The 15,643-nt window shown below is 39.6% G+C and overlaps 1 protein-coding gene across 2 annotated transcripts in view; it reads left to right on the forward strand.

Annotated features, from left to right (window-relative positions):
• The window catches only part of TNNT1 (troponin T1, slow skeletal type), a 49,295-nt gene that overhangs the window by 30,214 nt on the left and 3,438 nt on the right, over positions 1 to 15,643 (forward strand). For both annotated transcript variants that reach the window (XM_072156786.1, XM_072156787.1), the window contains 8 exons: positions 3,330 to 3,351; positions 4,499 to 4,559; positions 6,551 to 6,667; positions 9,555 to 9,632; positions 12,170 to 12,283; positions 12,507 to 12,616; positions 13,327 to 13,417; positions 13,500 to 13,540. In XM_072156786.1, coding sequence (XP_072012887.1) covers positions 3,330 to 3,351; positions 4,499 to 4,559; positions 6,551 to 6,667; positions 9,555 to 9,632; positions 12,170 to 12,283; positions 12,507 to 12,616; positions 13,327 to 13,417; positions 13,500 to 13,540 — 634 coding nt within the window. The remainder of the gene's footprint in view (positions 1 to 3,329; positions 3,352 to 4,498; positions 4,560 to 6,550; positions 6,668 to 9,554; positions 9,633 to 12,169; positions 12,284 to 12,506; positions 12,617 to 13,326; positions 13,418 to 13,499; positions 13,541 to 15,643) is intronic.

A 15,643-nucleotide genomic window follows, 5' to 3' on the forward strand; every position in this document is an offset into this window, starting at 1 on the left:
TCCTAATTTTTACTGTCTGGGAATACCGAAATCTTTACTAAAGAAGCCCTAAAGCTTAAAGGGCATCCACCACCAGGATGAAGGATTGTAAACCAAGCACACTGACATACTGCTTTGTGCCCCCTCTGACAGGATCTGGAGCCTGGAGCCCCCCCCCCCCCCCCCCAGGGTCATTTGCATGATCTGAAAAAAACTTTTTTTGTACAAACCAGTTTCCAGTGGCGACCATCTTGGTAATAACTCCACCTACTTTAGAGAGGCCATAAAATTTAGTAAATCATAAAATCAAACTATTTAAGCTCCGTTTTGTGACTAATGACATTGAGTTTTGTTGTATTCATTTATTTATATCATCATGGGTTTTTGTGTCAGACATTCATATTCCCGGAATACCCCTTTAACGTTAATGTGTGTTGCATATTAATTGCATTTTGTGAACGCAAATGTTGAGAGCAAGTAATTAGGCAAATTTCCTCTCCTCAGCTGTTATATTGCATTACAAAATAAACGCCATGTGTGAATGCAGCCTAAATTCAACAATGAAATGTGATTATTGGAAGATGCAGCTGATAAAAATGTTTTATAACTACATGGATATGCAGAGGATTGAATTATCTGTATTACAAAACCTATGACCATTATAAAAAATATATTATGAATTTAAAAGGTCAATTGTGCTTGTAGCAACTGTCTATTTAGTGTATAGTCTATTTTCTATTATATGTTTTAATGTATTTACAGACAGACATAATATGATGTGGACTTCCCTTGTACAGCTTAGTAAACCTTGCCATTTCCCTCTGTACTGAAATGAGCTAAAAGCAATTAGACATCTTCAAAGCCGATATGTTGACTGTCTTAGTGGCTTGTTCCCATAAAATGCCTTTACTGTCCCAGTCCCTATTCTCCTTGTGGATGGTTTGTGGTATGTGTACATGGTAATGAATTCATGTCCTAGGATCAATGAGAACGCCTGCAGGCAGTGTGGCTTACGCTAATAGGTTTGAGCTCTCTGACATCCGCTAGTTGATTTATTAAAACTATTTCAGTATAGAGTTCTGCTGGATGCACCAAGTATAAAGTTCATTCCATAAAAAAACATAAAACACCAGTGATACTAAGTTTCTACACATGTTACTATGATACCAGTCACATGAAAAGACTCAGATAATTCTACCATGTACCATAAAGATAAGAAGCACAGGAGTGTGGAAATACTTTGACAGAAATTTACTCAGGGCTAAGAAAACCAGCTTCAAAGTGTGTCTCTAGGGTTTGATGCTCAACTTTATACTATGCAGCACCATTCCCCTCCAGATGCAAATTATAACTGTCTCACGACTGCATTAATGGGGAATCCTTGCTGCATAGATGAGTTATAAATGTATATATGTGGCATCTTGGAGAGATTTTTAAAAACTTAAAACCAAATATTCATTTATGGTTTAAGCATTTACAGTCATTGTAATTCCAAAGATATAACAACGCTGGAAAATCTTTTATTAGAAACTTCCTCTGTTATTCCCCCTGGACATTTAGGATATATGTAGAAATTGTCATGCGGAAAATCAACATGTAAATCAGCATCAAATATGTACAATTTTTAGGTGGATTTGTATTATGTGTAGCTTGTTTGCATCCATTAATTCTGCATGTCTTTTTTTTCATTGTTTACATTACTTTTTCCAAATCACGTTCTCTTTAATGTTACTGTATTACGCTGCACATAAAATCCATCCAAAATCCGCAATATGTGCAGATACCCTTTGGAATAAAAAGGGTGTTGCCAATAAGGTATGTGTTTCTACATACCTTATCACAGTCAAGTCAAATGCTTATGTATTAAAATAAAATAATACATATTATGTATATAAATGGAGAAACATTGCCAATGCAGAGTTCTAAAAATAAAATGATCCAGAAATATTACCGTATATACTCAAGTATACGAGTATATACGTAAGTTGACACAAGTTTAAGCTGAGGTACCGAATGTAAACACAAAAACCTAGGAAAACCTATTTATTTGAATATAAGCCGTGGGTGGAAAATGCCAGCCCCCAGTATATAACCAACCAGCACCTGCCCCCCAGTATAAAGCCTTCATCCCCTGTCCCCAGTTTATAGCTAGCCAGCCCCTTGCCTCCTTATTATATAGTCAGTAAGCCCATGCCATCAGTATATAACCAACCCATGCCCCCTAGTGTATAGCCAGCCAGCTCATGCTCCGGTATATATCTAGCCCACTGCTTCCAGTAAATAGCCAGCCAGCCAGCAATATAGTCAGTCCCCTGCCCTCCAGTATATAGCCAGCCCATGCCCCAAGTATATAGCCTGTCAGCTCATGCCCCCAGTATATAGTCAGCACATGCCTCAACTATATAGTTTGCCAGCTTCTACCCCCCAGTATAAAGCCAACCCCTGCTCCCAGTATATAGCAAGCCTATGTCCCCAGTTTACAGAAAGCCCAAAGTATGCCTAATCAGGCAGTTGCCATCATAGTGTGTGTGGCCAGCGCGCAAGGAACTGTGACTGGCTGTCGACAGCAATGACGAAGAAGACCTGCAGGGGGTGTCGGAAAGGTGAGTATTAAGGTTTATTTTTTTATAGACTCGAGTATAAGCTGAGTTTAGTTTTTTAAGCACATTTTGTACTGAAAAAATCGGCCTCTACTTGAGTATATCCAGTTTTTCATGGGAAATAAAAGTATAGGACAGGTGATAGGACCTCAACGATTCTGCCAGAACCCATATGTAACATACCAGTCACTGACTTTCAAGCAATATGTTATGAAATACACTTGCCAGAGATGATAAAACGATTGAACAGATTTTATACCTATAGTTTTGCCTGAACTCTGTATCTCAAAGACATTTACATGGGTCATTAGACAACCTAACACACAGATTTCTTTGCTTTCATGGAAAAGTCTAATCATTTTGCATTGCAAACTATTAATATTCCGTGTTTAAGTTAAGCATGTTCCATCCAAGACATCACTTTAACAGCTCTACTTTATAGCTTGTTCGACACATAGGGCTGTCACAGCAAATTCACATCTGACAGCTAGATTATGAAGCTCACTGGGGATCACACAACATAAGCATTTGCAGGCAGGGAGCATTTTGTCTTTTGTTGCGTTTGCTAATTGACACCATGTTTTATGGGAAATTAAGTGATGTTAAATTGTAAAACCTGACATCAGAGAATATGAATACCTTCCCCACAGACTTGTGACAGGGAGAGGATTACGTCATTACTCAAATTACTGTCAAATATCATTATGTGCTGAATGATGTAATAATCATATATATGTCTTCTGTTAACAGAGGAGGAGCGCCCCAGGCCAAGGTAAGCATATCCCACTATATAGCACATTAACCTGTCAACCGGTCAGATGTCTTGTACAGTAAATCTTGCTTAGTTTCAGCCTTGTCACTAGCATCCCATTAACTGGAGAACATTTGTACAACATTTCAGGAAAAACACTGGCATGGATATTTTTTACTTCATTTTTTGGAAGGCCATGATCATGGCAACAAAGGGCCATATAAATATTGTTACTATAGGCTTGGTGCATTCTTGAAGTAGTAAGCTAGGGGGACTTGTATTGCAGGTTGTACTGGGGCATCAACAAGCCTATGCCAAACTATTGAAATGAAGAGTTAAAATTAAATGTCTGGAAATGTAAAGTGCAACATAAATGTAAATACTATTGGCAATTGAAAAATCACATAGAATTAATAAAATAACAAAGTCAACACAGCAACTACATAGTACGATGGAATCCCTGTTGACCATTTAACTGGTTTTGTCTCTGAGGTCTAGCTTCATCCTCAAATCCATGCATAAGGAGTATCACAGCCTTTGAAGTGGACCATTGTATTTATATACTTGTTTGATGGATGCTTTGAAGTTATTAGCATATTTCTGCAATACTGAGGATTGTAAATTTCTTGTTTTCTAACAAAATGATGGCTGTTGTTACAACAAGCATTCTAGTTTATATCTCTTTTAATTTTTCATTTTCTATACACATTCAATAGTAAAGCTCACCCTCCTCAACCTCCTGCTATATACATATTCAAGTGTGGTGTAGCCAAAAAGGTGCAACCTATGCATAAAGTTTTCAGCAATGGGATATTTGTAGGAGTATTTAACTGTTTTTCATAAAAATAAAAACATTTGAAGATTAGCATCCTTCTTACTGTACATAACTACATACTAATGCTATTTAAGAGAATACTTTAAGTTGGGATTATCAGTGGTCTCAGTGTTAATGTTCCCCTGTTAGTATTGACCACCCCCTTTTGTAGTCCCTTACTTTGTATACTATGCCTTCTACATGAACTAAATTATTGTGCATGTAAACGCTTTGTTTTTCTTTGTTAATAGAGAGCGTCAAACCCACGTAGTATAAAAATAAAATTTTAACATATAAAAAAGAACAATATGTTAAGATAGTATCATTTTATCTAATATGCTAACTTGTTCATAGACCCATGATGCCTCAGCTTGCACCTCCAAAAATCCCAGAGGGGGAAAGAGTTGACTTTGATGTAAGTTAAACATTTCTAATTATTTTGGATTCTGATTACAAAAAGTTTTAAAGAAAGGCAGTCCCCTACCTAAAGGAAACCTACCACTTGCGATGGTGGTTATAAGCTGCAAATGCCGTGCACCAGCTCATGGTGAGCTAGTGCTGGAGCTTATCTTCCTTATGTTTTTCAACAGATGTAAAGCGTTTAAACACTTTATTAATCCTTATATACAAGTAGCTTCACTGAACCATGGTCCGCGCTCGACCACTTCCTATTCAGGCGCACAAAGTAGTCGCACGCATGGTGCGCCAAACGCGGACCGCGGTGCGGCGAAGCTACTTGTTTATAAAGATTAATAAAGTGTTTAAACGCTTTACATCTGTCGAAAAACATAAGGAGGATAAGTGCCGGCACCAGCTCACCCTGAGCTGGTGCACGGCATTTGCAGCTTATAACCTCCATCGGAAGTGGTAGGTTTCCTTTAAGAACACCCGACTTAAGGACGACCCCTAGTTACAAACGGATGTCTGGTAATTGGTAATTTACTGTTCTTTAGTCCCAGGCTACAATAAACAGCTATAACATTTATTAAATGTGTATATAATTAAGCTAGATTGTTAATTCTGGTTCTTATAACAACCCAACGTTTTTAACCTCTTAATGATCACTCCCCACCTTCAAAAATCTATCTTTTTTATTTTTATACATAGAGCTCTGTGACAGCTTGTTTTCTGTGTAACAAATTGCACTTCGTACTGATAGTATTGAATATTAAATGCTGTGTACTGGGAAGCGGGGAAAAAAAATTCCAAATGCAGTGAAAATGGTGAAAAAATGCGTTTGTGTCGTTTTCTTGTGGGCTTGGATTTTACGGCTTTCACTGTGCGCCCCAAATGACATGTCTACTTTATTCTTTGGGTCGGTATGATCACAGGGATACCAAATTTTTATAGGTTTTATACATTTACAGAAATAAAAACCTCCTGTACAAAATTTTTTTTTTATTTTGCCATCTTCTGGCACTAATGACTTTTTCATACTTCGGTATACTGAGCTGTGGATGGTGTCATTTTGTGCGACTTTTCATGATGTTTTCAGTGCTCCTATTTTTAGGACTGTAAACCCTTTTGATCACTTTTTATTGAATTTGATATATTTTTCACTTTACGCGCTATTTTCCGTTACGCGGTGGAAAATTGTTATTATATTTTGATAGATTGGGTATTTTCAGACACGGCAAAATGTTTATTTATATCAGTTCTAAGGAAAGGGGGTAATCAGATTTTTTTTTAATTATAATTATTTTTTTTTAAACTTTTTTCTTTTTTTTCAGTATTTTTCAGACTTCTTAGGGTACTTTAACCCTAGGTTATCTGATTGATCCTATCATATACTGCCATACTACGGTATGGCAGTTTATGGGGATTTTCCTCCTCATTCATTACAATGTGCAATTAGCACATTGTAACAAATGGGTTAAAACGAGACAGCCTCGGGTCTTTGGAAAACCCGAGGGTATCATGGCGACGGATCACCGCTCCCCGATAACGTCACGGGGAGCGTCGATCCTTAGGAAGATGGTGGCGCCCATGCGCCGGCACTCGGTGCCAGCACTGATCGCGGATGTTACCGTTAAGTCTTTGCTGCAATATGAAGACTTACCGGCTATGGAGAGAGCTCAGCCCCTGAGCCCCCTCCATGTACCCGCACCCGATGCATGCCGTACTATTAAGGTGCAAATCGGTATGGGGTTAAAATTAAATTGTCACAGAGACGAAAAAAAAAATTTGTCTGGAGTCACAATTATAAAATATACAGTTCTGACTTACATACAAATTCAACTTAAGAACAAACCTACAGAACCAATTTGCTATAAGATATGGCGATTATAGTATATTTAAAAGAGGTGAAATAACACACATTCAAATATGAGGTTCACCCGAAATGGAAGGAAACACCTATGTTTCTATGGAGATAAAATTGTGCCCTGTCATCATTTCTCATTCTAGGATATTCATCGCAAGAGGATGGAAAAAGATCTCCTGGAACTTCAGACTTTGATAGATGTCCATTTTGAACAACGGAAAAAGGAAGAAGAAGAATTAATTGGCCTAAAGGATAGAATAGTATGTACATTCAGATTATATACATTGGGTCAGATATATCAGGGCTTGCACTGCAGTTTTCTGGCCAGTATTACCTTACACCAATCTATGCGGCAGAAACTTCCCAAGCCTATGGACTACCTATTGCCAGTTCCAGGAGGTGGCGCAGGCCATAGCGCTATACTAATCCATATAGTACTTAACATACTACTGTCCGGCAGCACAGCCAGCCGCCAGATTTAAGTAGAGCCGGAATCCTTCGGTGCGGCTCCAGGGGCGGGGTGTAATCATACACTGGTGCATCATATGCATTGATAAATCCCCCGACTATTATATCAAATGGTCCCTCTAGTATTTAAATATCAGGCTGGAAAGAGTCTTCATAATTCGACAATTAAAATTATAGATTTTTTTTATTCTTTGAATTTGAGTAATCTGGCCCTATTGGTGACTGCTTGCTTTTGTGTGGGCTTAAAAATATGTTACTATAGAGGTATCACAGGGGGAAAAGGACAAAGGATCTACATGTCTTTAGTGTTTGATGCAGATCGTGATGTTCATAATATTACGAAAGCTAATGAACATCACGATATACTGCAAATACTAAAGGCACGCTATATAGACTTTATATCTACGCTACAACTTGCATATTGACATTTATAGTAATGAACTAGTGGTCTTATTTATTCAATTCACCTCCATTAGATACACTGTTGCAATTGGACTTTGTTGCATAAATATCATTGTAATTAGAGTTTAAAAGTTTTAAGTAGCTTCCCTAGCCCATTGTGGGCAGGGCACCTGCCCTGTTATGACCGCCATTTTTCATTAAAGGCCCCATTTAAGCCATTTTTGGGTGTTAAAATCTGGGTCCCCATTGACTTCAATGGGATTCGTATTTGGTTCACAGTTCATCGTGAAGTCTGGGTCCCAAACCAAATTTTGTTGCGGAATTCTGATGAACCCTTCGAACCTGAATTTCAACCAACCTGCTCATCACTAATTATGATTATTTAATAATTTTTAGCTCCTTCAGTTTACCGGTAATAAAAGCAGCCAGAAAATATGTGTGAAAACATCTTCAGGACATCTACTTAAAGGGATTGTCTTGGATTAGAAAAAGGCATCTGCCTCCTGAAATGTAACAAAAATCTATTTAGTGTCTGCCATGCTAATAAATCCCATTTTATTGCATGTATTGACAAGTGGAAGCTAGATAATACCATGTATGTTTTCTCCACCCTATGAGAATATTAACACAGTGATTGACATCTCAGATATGGGTGTATGTGCTATACACAATTATACACAATACATGAGCAAATTGCAGAGGGAGAGGTTATATTTCTTGTAATTGATTTAGAATAAACTGGCTTCAAACAAACCATTTATACTAATCATTGTTTCACAAGTTCTATATTTAGCTTCATTTTAGACAGACAAAAACCACCAAATTGAATGAATGCTCACTCCTTAAAGAGAAACGGTCACCAGGGATCTCAATTTCACTAAAGACTGCAAAAGCACATTACAGCTTCATTGCAAGTATGCCTTTGTGCCTTCTCTCAGCATTTTCATTACATTCTGTCCCTGTGTGAGTAAAGGAGCATGAGGAAGCAGTTGTAAAAGAGCAGAAAGGTGGGGGCTGAGAGCTGAGGAGTGAGTGAGCAGCAGAGACAATTCAAGTGGTTTTTATAATGCATCCAAACCAAAGCAAACTCTGAGACTCAGCACATGATTCTGTCAGGAAGCCAGGTAAGTTAAACCACACAATTATATTGTAATGACAATGCTGAGAGAGAAGGCACAAAGACATATTTGCAATGTATGTGTAATGGGCTTTTGACACCGGTCTTTAGTGAAACTGAGGTCCCTGGGGACAGGTTCCCTTTCATACTTTGCCTAGAAATAAGTTACCTTTGGGACCTATGTGTACATCTGTAGGAAGAACTACCTCAATCTACGTAGAGTAGTCATGAAGAGTGATAAACAGGCTGCAGTGTATACATTATAATACAATTTTATCCATCTTTGCAACTTTGCATAGATGAATACTTTTTTTGCAATATTTATTGAAAAATTACATACATATGGTGGCAATGCTGATACATTACATTACATAACATTACTGACATAGGCTACATTCAGACGATGTATGCCCGCCGTACCGTAGCACGGCGGGCATACTTCGGTGCTGCGGAGAGGAGGAGGGGATGAGCGCAGCTCACCCCCGCCCCTCTCAATAGGCATATACAGTGCACTGCGCCGTATCAAGTAGAAAGATAGGACATGTCCTATCTTTCTATGGGCTATGGAGCAGTACAATGCTGCATGTGTGAAGTGTATGGGGACCTATATCGGCCGTATATACGTCAGCCGTATATACGTCCCCCATACATGTGTGTGAATGTAGCCATACAAAGAGACTTTAGCTTTATCACATAGTAATATTATGGGTAGCACGGTGGCTGAGTGGGTAGCACTTCTACCTTGCAGCACTGGGGTCCTGGGTTTAAATCCCACCCAGGTCAACATCTGCAAAGAGTTTGTATGTGGGTTTCCTCCGGGTACTCCAAAACATACTGGTAGGTTGTTTAGAATGTGAGCCCCATGGGGACAGAGACCAATTTGTCATGCCTTGTACAGCGCTGGGTAATCTGTAGGCGCTATATAAAATAAAGACTTATTAAGAATTATTAAAGTAATAAGGTGAACATTATATGAGCATTGGTCATCTTATGTGTATGGGGTTGTCTTGCCTGTCTGTCTATATTCTATATTTTTTTTCTCATAGTAGATAATGCAATACCAAGTGTTAGGCAGCACCTTATTCCCCTCTCCCTCTTAAGAAGGCACTCTTTCTATGAGGACAAGATATAACCACAGGCTAATTATTTAATTTCTTCAGGATCATCGCAGAGCTGAACGGGCAGAACAACAACGTTTTAGAACTGAGAAAGAGAGAGAAAGACAAGCCAGAATGGCAGTAAGTAAACTATATAGGTCAACAAATATTTCCTTCTAAAATAAATAAAGTATAAAGTAGAGGTAATGTGGATAACAATCCAATGTGGATATAGAGTTAGGTCTATGAATTCCACACCCACCTCCCTTGCATCCTGTATCTACTAAGAAGATCTGGGCGCTTACTAGATTTGGGTACAATCTCCGCCAGGTCGGACCTGACATGGTGGCTGTGGGGCGGAAAATACCCAGAAGTCTAGCGGAGAAGGCATAATAAATTTCCCCAACTTTGTGCTCAAATCCAACCTAATGCAGTCAAACTGACTAGTCGGTATACAGATGAAAAGATGATTGGTGGTCATAATACAGTTGAACAATAACCCAAAACATAAAGCCAAAGCAACCCAGGAGTTTATTAAAGAAGTGGAATATTCTTGAATGTCCAAGTCCGTCATCTGACCCCAACCCAATAACATGGATTTTACTTTTAAAAGACTAAGCCTCAGAGAGAAAGGTCCACAAGCAAACAGCAACTGAAAACTACCGCAGTAAAGGACTGGCAGAGCAATAAAATGGAGAAAACACAGGACTACTTTGTGATGTTCATGAGTTAAAGACCTCAGGTCATTGCCAACAAAGGGTTTCCAGCCAAAAACAATTAATTGACAATTATTTAATTTGTCTAATTACTTTTGAGCCTCTGAAATTAAGGATTGGGAAAAAAGGGATTGTGTTTAAAAAATGCTTTATTTACTTAGATTTTTATGCATTCATTTTGTTCAAACAACTGAGTTGAACTTCAACTACATCTGAATTGTCGAGTTCAAAATTTAATGCAGTAATGTACAGAACAAAAATTTTAAAAATGTTGTCTCTGTCCAAAATAGCAATGTATCATATGCATTGAAGAGCAAAAGGGAACACAGCAGAAAAGGCAGTTTTAATTTATCATATTTGAGGTTGGTGAGCTATTTCCTCTTAGGTTCTGTTCCCATTTTTGGTTAAAATTAAAAATGGATAGCAGAAGTGAGCTTAAAAGCAATAATTACAGCCACACTAAGCAATCAGACTGTAGAGGCTACATTTTTATTGTGAAATGTATATAACTATACTACACAAGAAATATATACTGTAACGGACAGCAGGTCTGAATCCACTGTGATGTTTGACTTTGGGCCACTTCGCAGGTTTTCCAAGTGATCTTCTGGTTTTCGCGCTTTATCCCCCATACAGTGATCTTATGGGGATCACTGGTCACTCTCGTATTACATTTGAGACGCAAAGAGCACAACACAGAGAAGACATAGCTCAGGGCAGATGACAAATATAAAATAAGCTTGATCAACACAGCTTACCAAGAACATACAGGATAAAGACCGTTCCTTAGCTAGCTTTGTCAGAGTTCTTTCCTACATTCAGTGTTTCCAGATTTTATCAGTTTATGAAGCCAAAAGCAGGTGTGGATGATAAAAGGTATGACCATATGATTGAACAACTGAATGTGAACTTCAACCCTAAAGGAGTAGATGTTTTGTGCTCCCTTGGCTGGGAGCAGAAAGAATGCAAATTAAAACAGAAGCACAGCACCCATGGCCAGTTGAGTGGTGCAGCATACAGCCAGACGATGCTGGCTACAACAGCTAGCCACTGTTAGACATTTGTTGGGGAGTTTCTCTGGAATACGGACATGCCCCCATTGTCGAGCCGGATACATCAAGAGGTTTAAGCCTCTTGATGTATCCGTTGGATGCCAGGCTAAACTACGCCAGGTCCAACCTGACGTAGTTTTGCGTGAAAACCAGCAAATTTTTTCAAAAGAACACGGTTACAGGGCAGTAACTCCCTGTGTCCGTTTACCCCACTGGCCACCGTGCCCCTCTACGCCCCCTCCACGCCCACATGGGGTGGAGGTGGAATAGTCGCTTTGTAATCGCAAATGCTTGTACTGCTTTGCACTTATTTCACTGCTTTTATGCCTTTAACTGGCGTAGAGGCAGTGATAAATCTCCCCCATGATCTGCAGCATTCTTGTTAGTCAACCATATCTCATGTCTCAGGAGCAAGCATTGATTCCATAATAAAATATGTATCCCCATGATGAGTATCACGTCAAGTCACAACAAGCATTACTAAAAGGCAGACCTACCTAAATTTATAGTCCATTGGTCTTGAGGAAGGACCAAACCAATCTGAAATAACTTGAGCTATACATAAGGATTATTCACACAAACCTGTTCAGTCTGTGAAGCATATTTCCACAATTCAAAAGGTGAACATTAATCAGGGGGCATGACTCCAAGAAACATAGTTATGATGCAAGGAGTCCATGTATCAGAGCAGGACAATTGTGTTTTCAGTACAGAACTGTTGTCTCATTGGGATCCAGGATATACATCTAACTATTATGCTCAGTTTGTAAAATGAGGGTACCATACAGGCTGTGTTTCATGGACCAAACACATGGATAGAAAGGAAAGCAACTTCTGTCACTCAAGGCTGATATAAACATGAAGCTGGTTGATGACTATGTACAGACCCAAAATTATAAATATTTTACAGGAAGAAAAAATGAGAAAGGAAGAAGAAGAGGCTAAAAAACGTGCGGATGATGATGCCAAGAAGAAAAAAGTGCTGTCCAACATGGGAGCACAGTATGGAGGTTATCTCATGAAGGTTAGTCATCTTGCTTATTGCAATCAACAAAAACCCAGTTTTCATTTTTCAGGAGCCCTATAAGAATTTAAAACTCTTTGGTTGCTGTGAGCAGCTAGAACAGTTTTTATTGTAGGCAGTTTTAAAAATCTGTCCAATAGTATCCACTAGACAAAGCGGTCAGATATCTATTATGTATATAGATCTTGGTATGTAGATAAACTTCCATATTATTATTTTTTAGGCAGAACAGAAGAGAGGAAAGCGACAAACGGGTCGTGAAATGAAAAGAAAAATTCTAGCGGAGCGGCACAAGCCTCTATGCATTGATCATATGAATGAAAACCAGCTAAGGTATTTCATACACTTGGGAGCACAACAAATGTAAAATATCCCTCAAGTGCATATGTTGCAACCCTGAAGCATCAAACAGTAGACAGTTACAATACACAGTAATGTGTACATGTACATATGTAAGCACTTCAACTGCAGATAACTGCAGTTTGAAATGTACCATGAAAATCAAGCATGATAGACAAGGACACTTACTCATAGATCTTATATTTGTTATCCCTGGCTTCCTTTCTTCTAAAATACACTTTTATAATTCTGATAATTAGCCTGAGGGGCTCTGGTGGGTGTTTTCAGAGTCCATCAGTGACTGATTATTACAATGAGCAGAATGTGTCCCCCCCACCCCCTCCCTCCCTCCCTCCTCCATCTCCCTGTGTAATCCAGCATAAGTAGGAAATGCAGGGGAAGGGGAGACCTGCTCTGCTCAGTGTAACTGCCTGTGAAAAGACATCAATGAGGGGCTCTGGAAACACCCCCCATAATTTTAAAAGGTGAATTTAGAAGTAAGGAGGCCATGGATAACAAATATAAGAAGATTTCCAGTGTCGGTGTACCTGGATCTATGAGTAAGTGGTGATGGATTTTGATGGAAAATTTTCTTTAAATTAAATAAAAAATTTTGGAAAACTATGGGGTTTTTAGTTATCAACTTATATGGAAAACCATTACCTTATCTTTATTCCTTATAAATGGTTCAATTATTGTAACAGGGAGAAAGCTAAAGAACTTACAGATTGGATGCATCAGCTGGAGTCTGAGAAGTTTGATCTCATGGAGAAGATGAAGACGCAGAGATATGAGGTACCACTATATATAGATGAAGTGGCATGCAGAAAAATACATATTTATTATAATTCTACAACTCTCACTGCTTTTGTTTTAGATTAATGTCCTTTACAACCGTATAAGCCATGCACAGAAATTGTAAGTATAATTCCCTACTTGCTATGAAATAAAATGCCCATTTCATCTATAAAATTTCTTTATGCACCAAGCTGCGCTCTGATCGGTTGCCATGAACAACTACAACAGTGTTACTACCAGGCACTTCTCATTAATCCCAAACTATGAGTGATCTGTAAAAAACAGCTCAGACCAGGACATCCTCTACTATTAAACAGAAAAAATAAAATAAAAATTTCCCTGTTGCCTGTAGTAAAAAGTACCTGTGTGCAGTGGACTGCACACAGTAATGTAAATAAGTCCACCTACTTCAACTCATTGCATGCTTTAGTGTAATTCCAGTGAATTCAGTTTGAATTATTTGTCTGTCCCTACCGTTCCTAAGTAATCAGTGCTGTTGTTTTTTTCCTTAATAAGCCACTAAATTAAATTGCCCTGGATTCAATGGAATGGCACCTTATAGGATGTAAAGAGTCGGTGTTCATGGAGACAAGTCCTAAATTGTACCTTTGTTGCTCTTTGCATCAAAAACAATGGCTGAGTTAATTCACAAGGGTCAGAATGGGGGTTTTAACCTGTTAGCGCTCAGCATCCGATATATCGAAAGCAGGCGCTTCCTGCATTTGAGACATCACCCTGTCTCAAAACAGGGTGACAGTTCCGCGGAAGGGGTCGGAATCACAAGGCGACATCTCCCAATGACATCACAGAACCCATTTGATTGGTCAATACAGACTGGCCAATGACAGTCATCTAAAACCCTGGGGGGCAGATCCCACTATCCCCCCGCTCTCCAACGTCGCCATACTGCGTTTGGTGGTGTGTGAGAGAGGAGTGTTAGCAATCTGTCCCCATTACTGTTCCCAAAAATCACTATTGCCCCCATTGTCTGTTTTCCCTTCCCTCACAACCACACTTTTAAGTGCGATCTAATAGTAGTAGTTGTAGGAGGTGGCAGTGCAGAGGAGTAGTCGGGAGGAGTAGTGAAGTGGAGGAGTAGTCATGCGGAGGAGTAGTGAAGTGGAGGAGTAGTCATGCGGAGGAGCAATATTCGTTTGGAGGAGTAGTAGTTGTGCGGAGCAGTAGTAGTCGTGCACAGGAGTAGTAGTCGTGCACAGGAGTAGTAGTTGTGCAGAGAGGGAATATTAGTTGTGCGGAGGAGTATTAGTTGTGCGGAATAGTATTAGTCGGGCAGAGGAGTATTAGTCATGCAGAGAAGGAGCATTTATTGTGTGGAATAGTAGTCAGGCGGTGCAGTAGTAGTCGTGTGGTGGAGTAGAAGTAATGCAATGGAGTAGTAGTCGTGCAGAGGAGGAGCAGTCGTGTGGAGAAGTAGTAGTCCTGTGGAGGAGTATTAGTAGACATGCGGAGGAGTAGTACTTGTGCGGTGGAGTAGTAGTTGAGTGAAGGAGTACTAAGGAGAAGGAGTAGTAGCCGTGTGGTGGAGTGGTAGTTGTATGGATGAGTACTAGTTGTGTAGAGGAGTAGTAGTGTAGAGGAGTAGTAGTCGTGTGAAGGAGTGCTAGCCGTGTGGAGGAATATTGGTAGTCGTGCAGAAAAGTAGTAGTCATGCAAAGTAGGGTTGGAGTGTTCACGAGTTTGTGTACTTTCCCCCCATTGTCAGTTTTCCCTTTTTCAGGTCAGGGAAAATCATGGTCCGTAAAACCTACACAGCATTGGCGGCTTACAGTTATGTTGCCTCCAATACCGAGTCTGCTAGTGGGGACGAGTGTCCATTTTATTTGTCCACCTTGTCATCCCAAAGTGACCCCAAGGAACCCCCAAGAAAGCGCCTTCGGAGTAATGCTGTAGAATTGCATGGGACTTTTGCTGAAGCGCCTGGCCCTTCTGACCCCGCATGAGTGCCCCCAGTAACTATGCCCCTCACGGCAAGGCTCAGACAGGTGGACGTTTCAAAGTTTTTTTTAGTGAGGACCTAATTGGTATATCCAATTTCTATGCCGCACAACATGTTGCCCAAAGCTCCACATCTTTTTACCTACAACCCCACAGGTGGACAGTGCAGCAGAGATGGAGAAATATTGAGGCACTGCTTATGGAACTGGTAAAAAGGCCCAAAATCAGGGGCTATAGGAGCACAGACATATTATACCACACCCTGCG

Source organism: Engystomops pustulosus, chromosome 6 (genome assembly GCF_040894005.1).
Source record: "Engystomops pustulosus chromosome 6, aEngPut4.maternal, whole genome shotgun sequence".
Classification (NCBI taxonomy): Eukaryota; Metazoa; Chordata; class Amphibia; order Anura; family Leptodactylidae; genus Engystomops; species Engystomops pustulosus.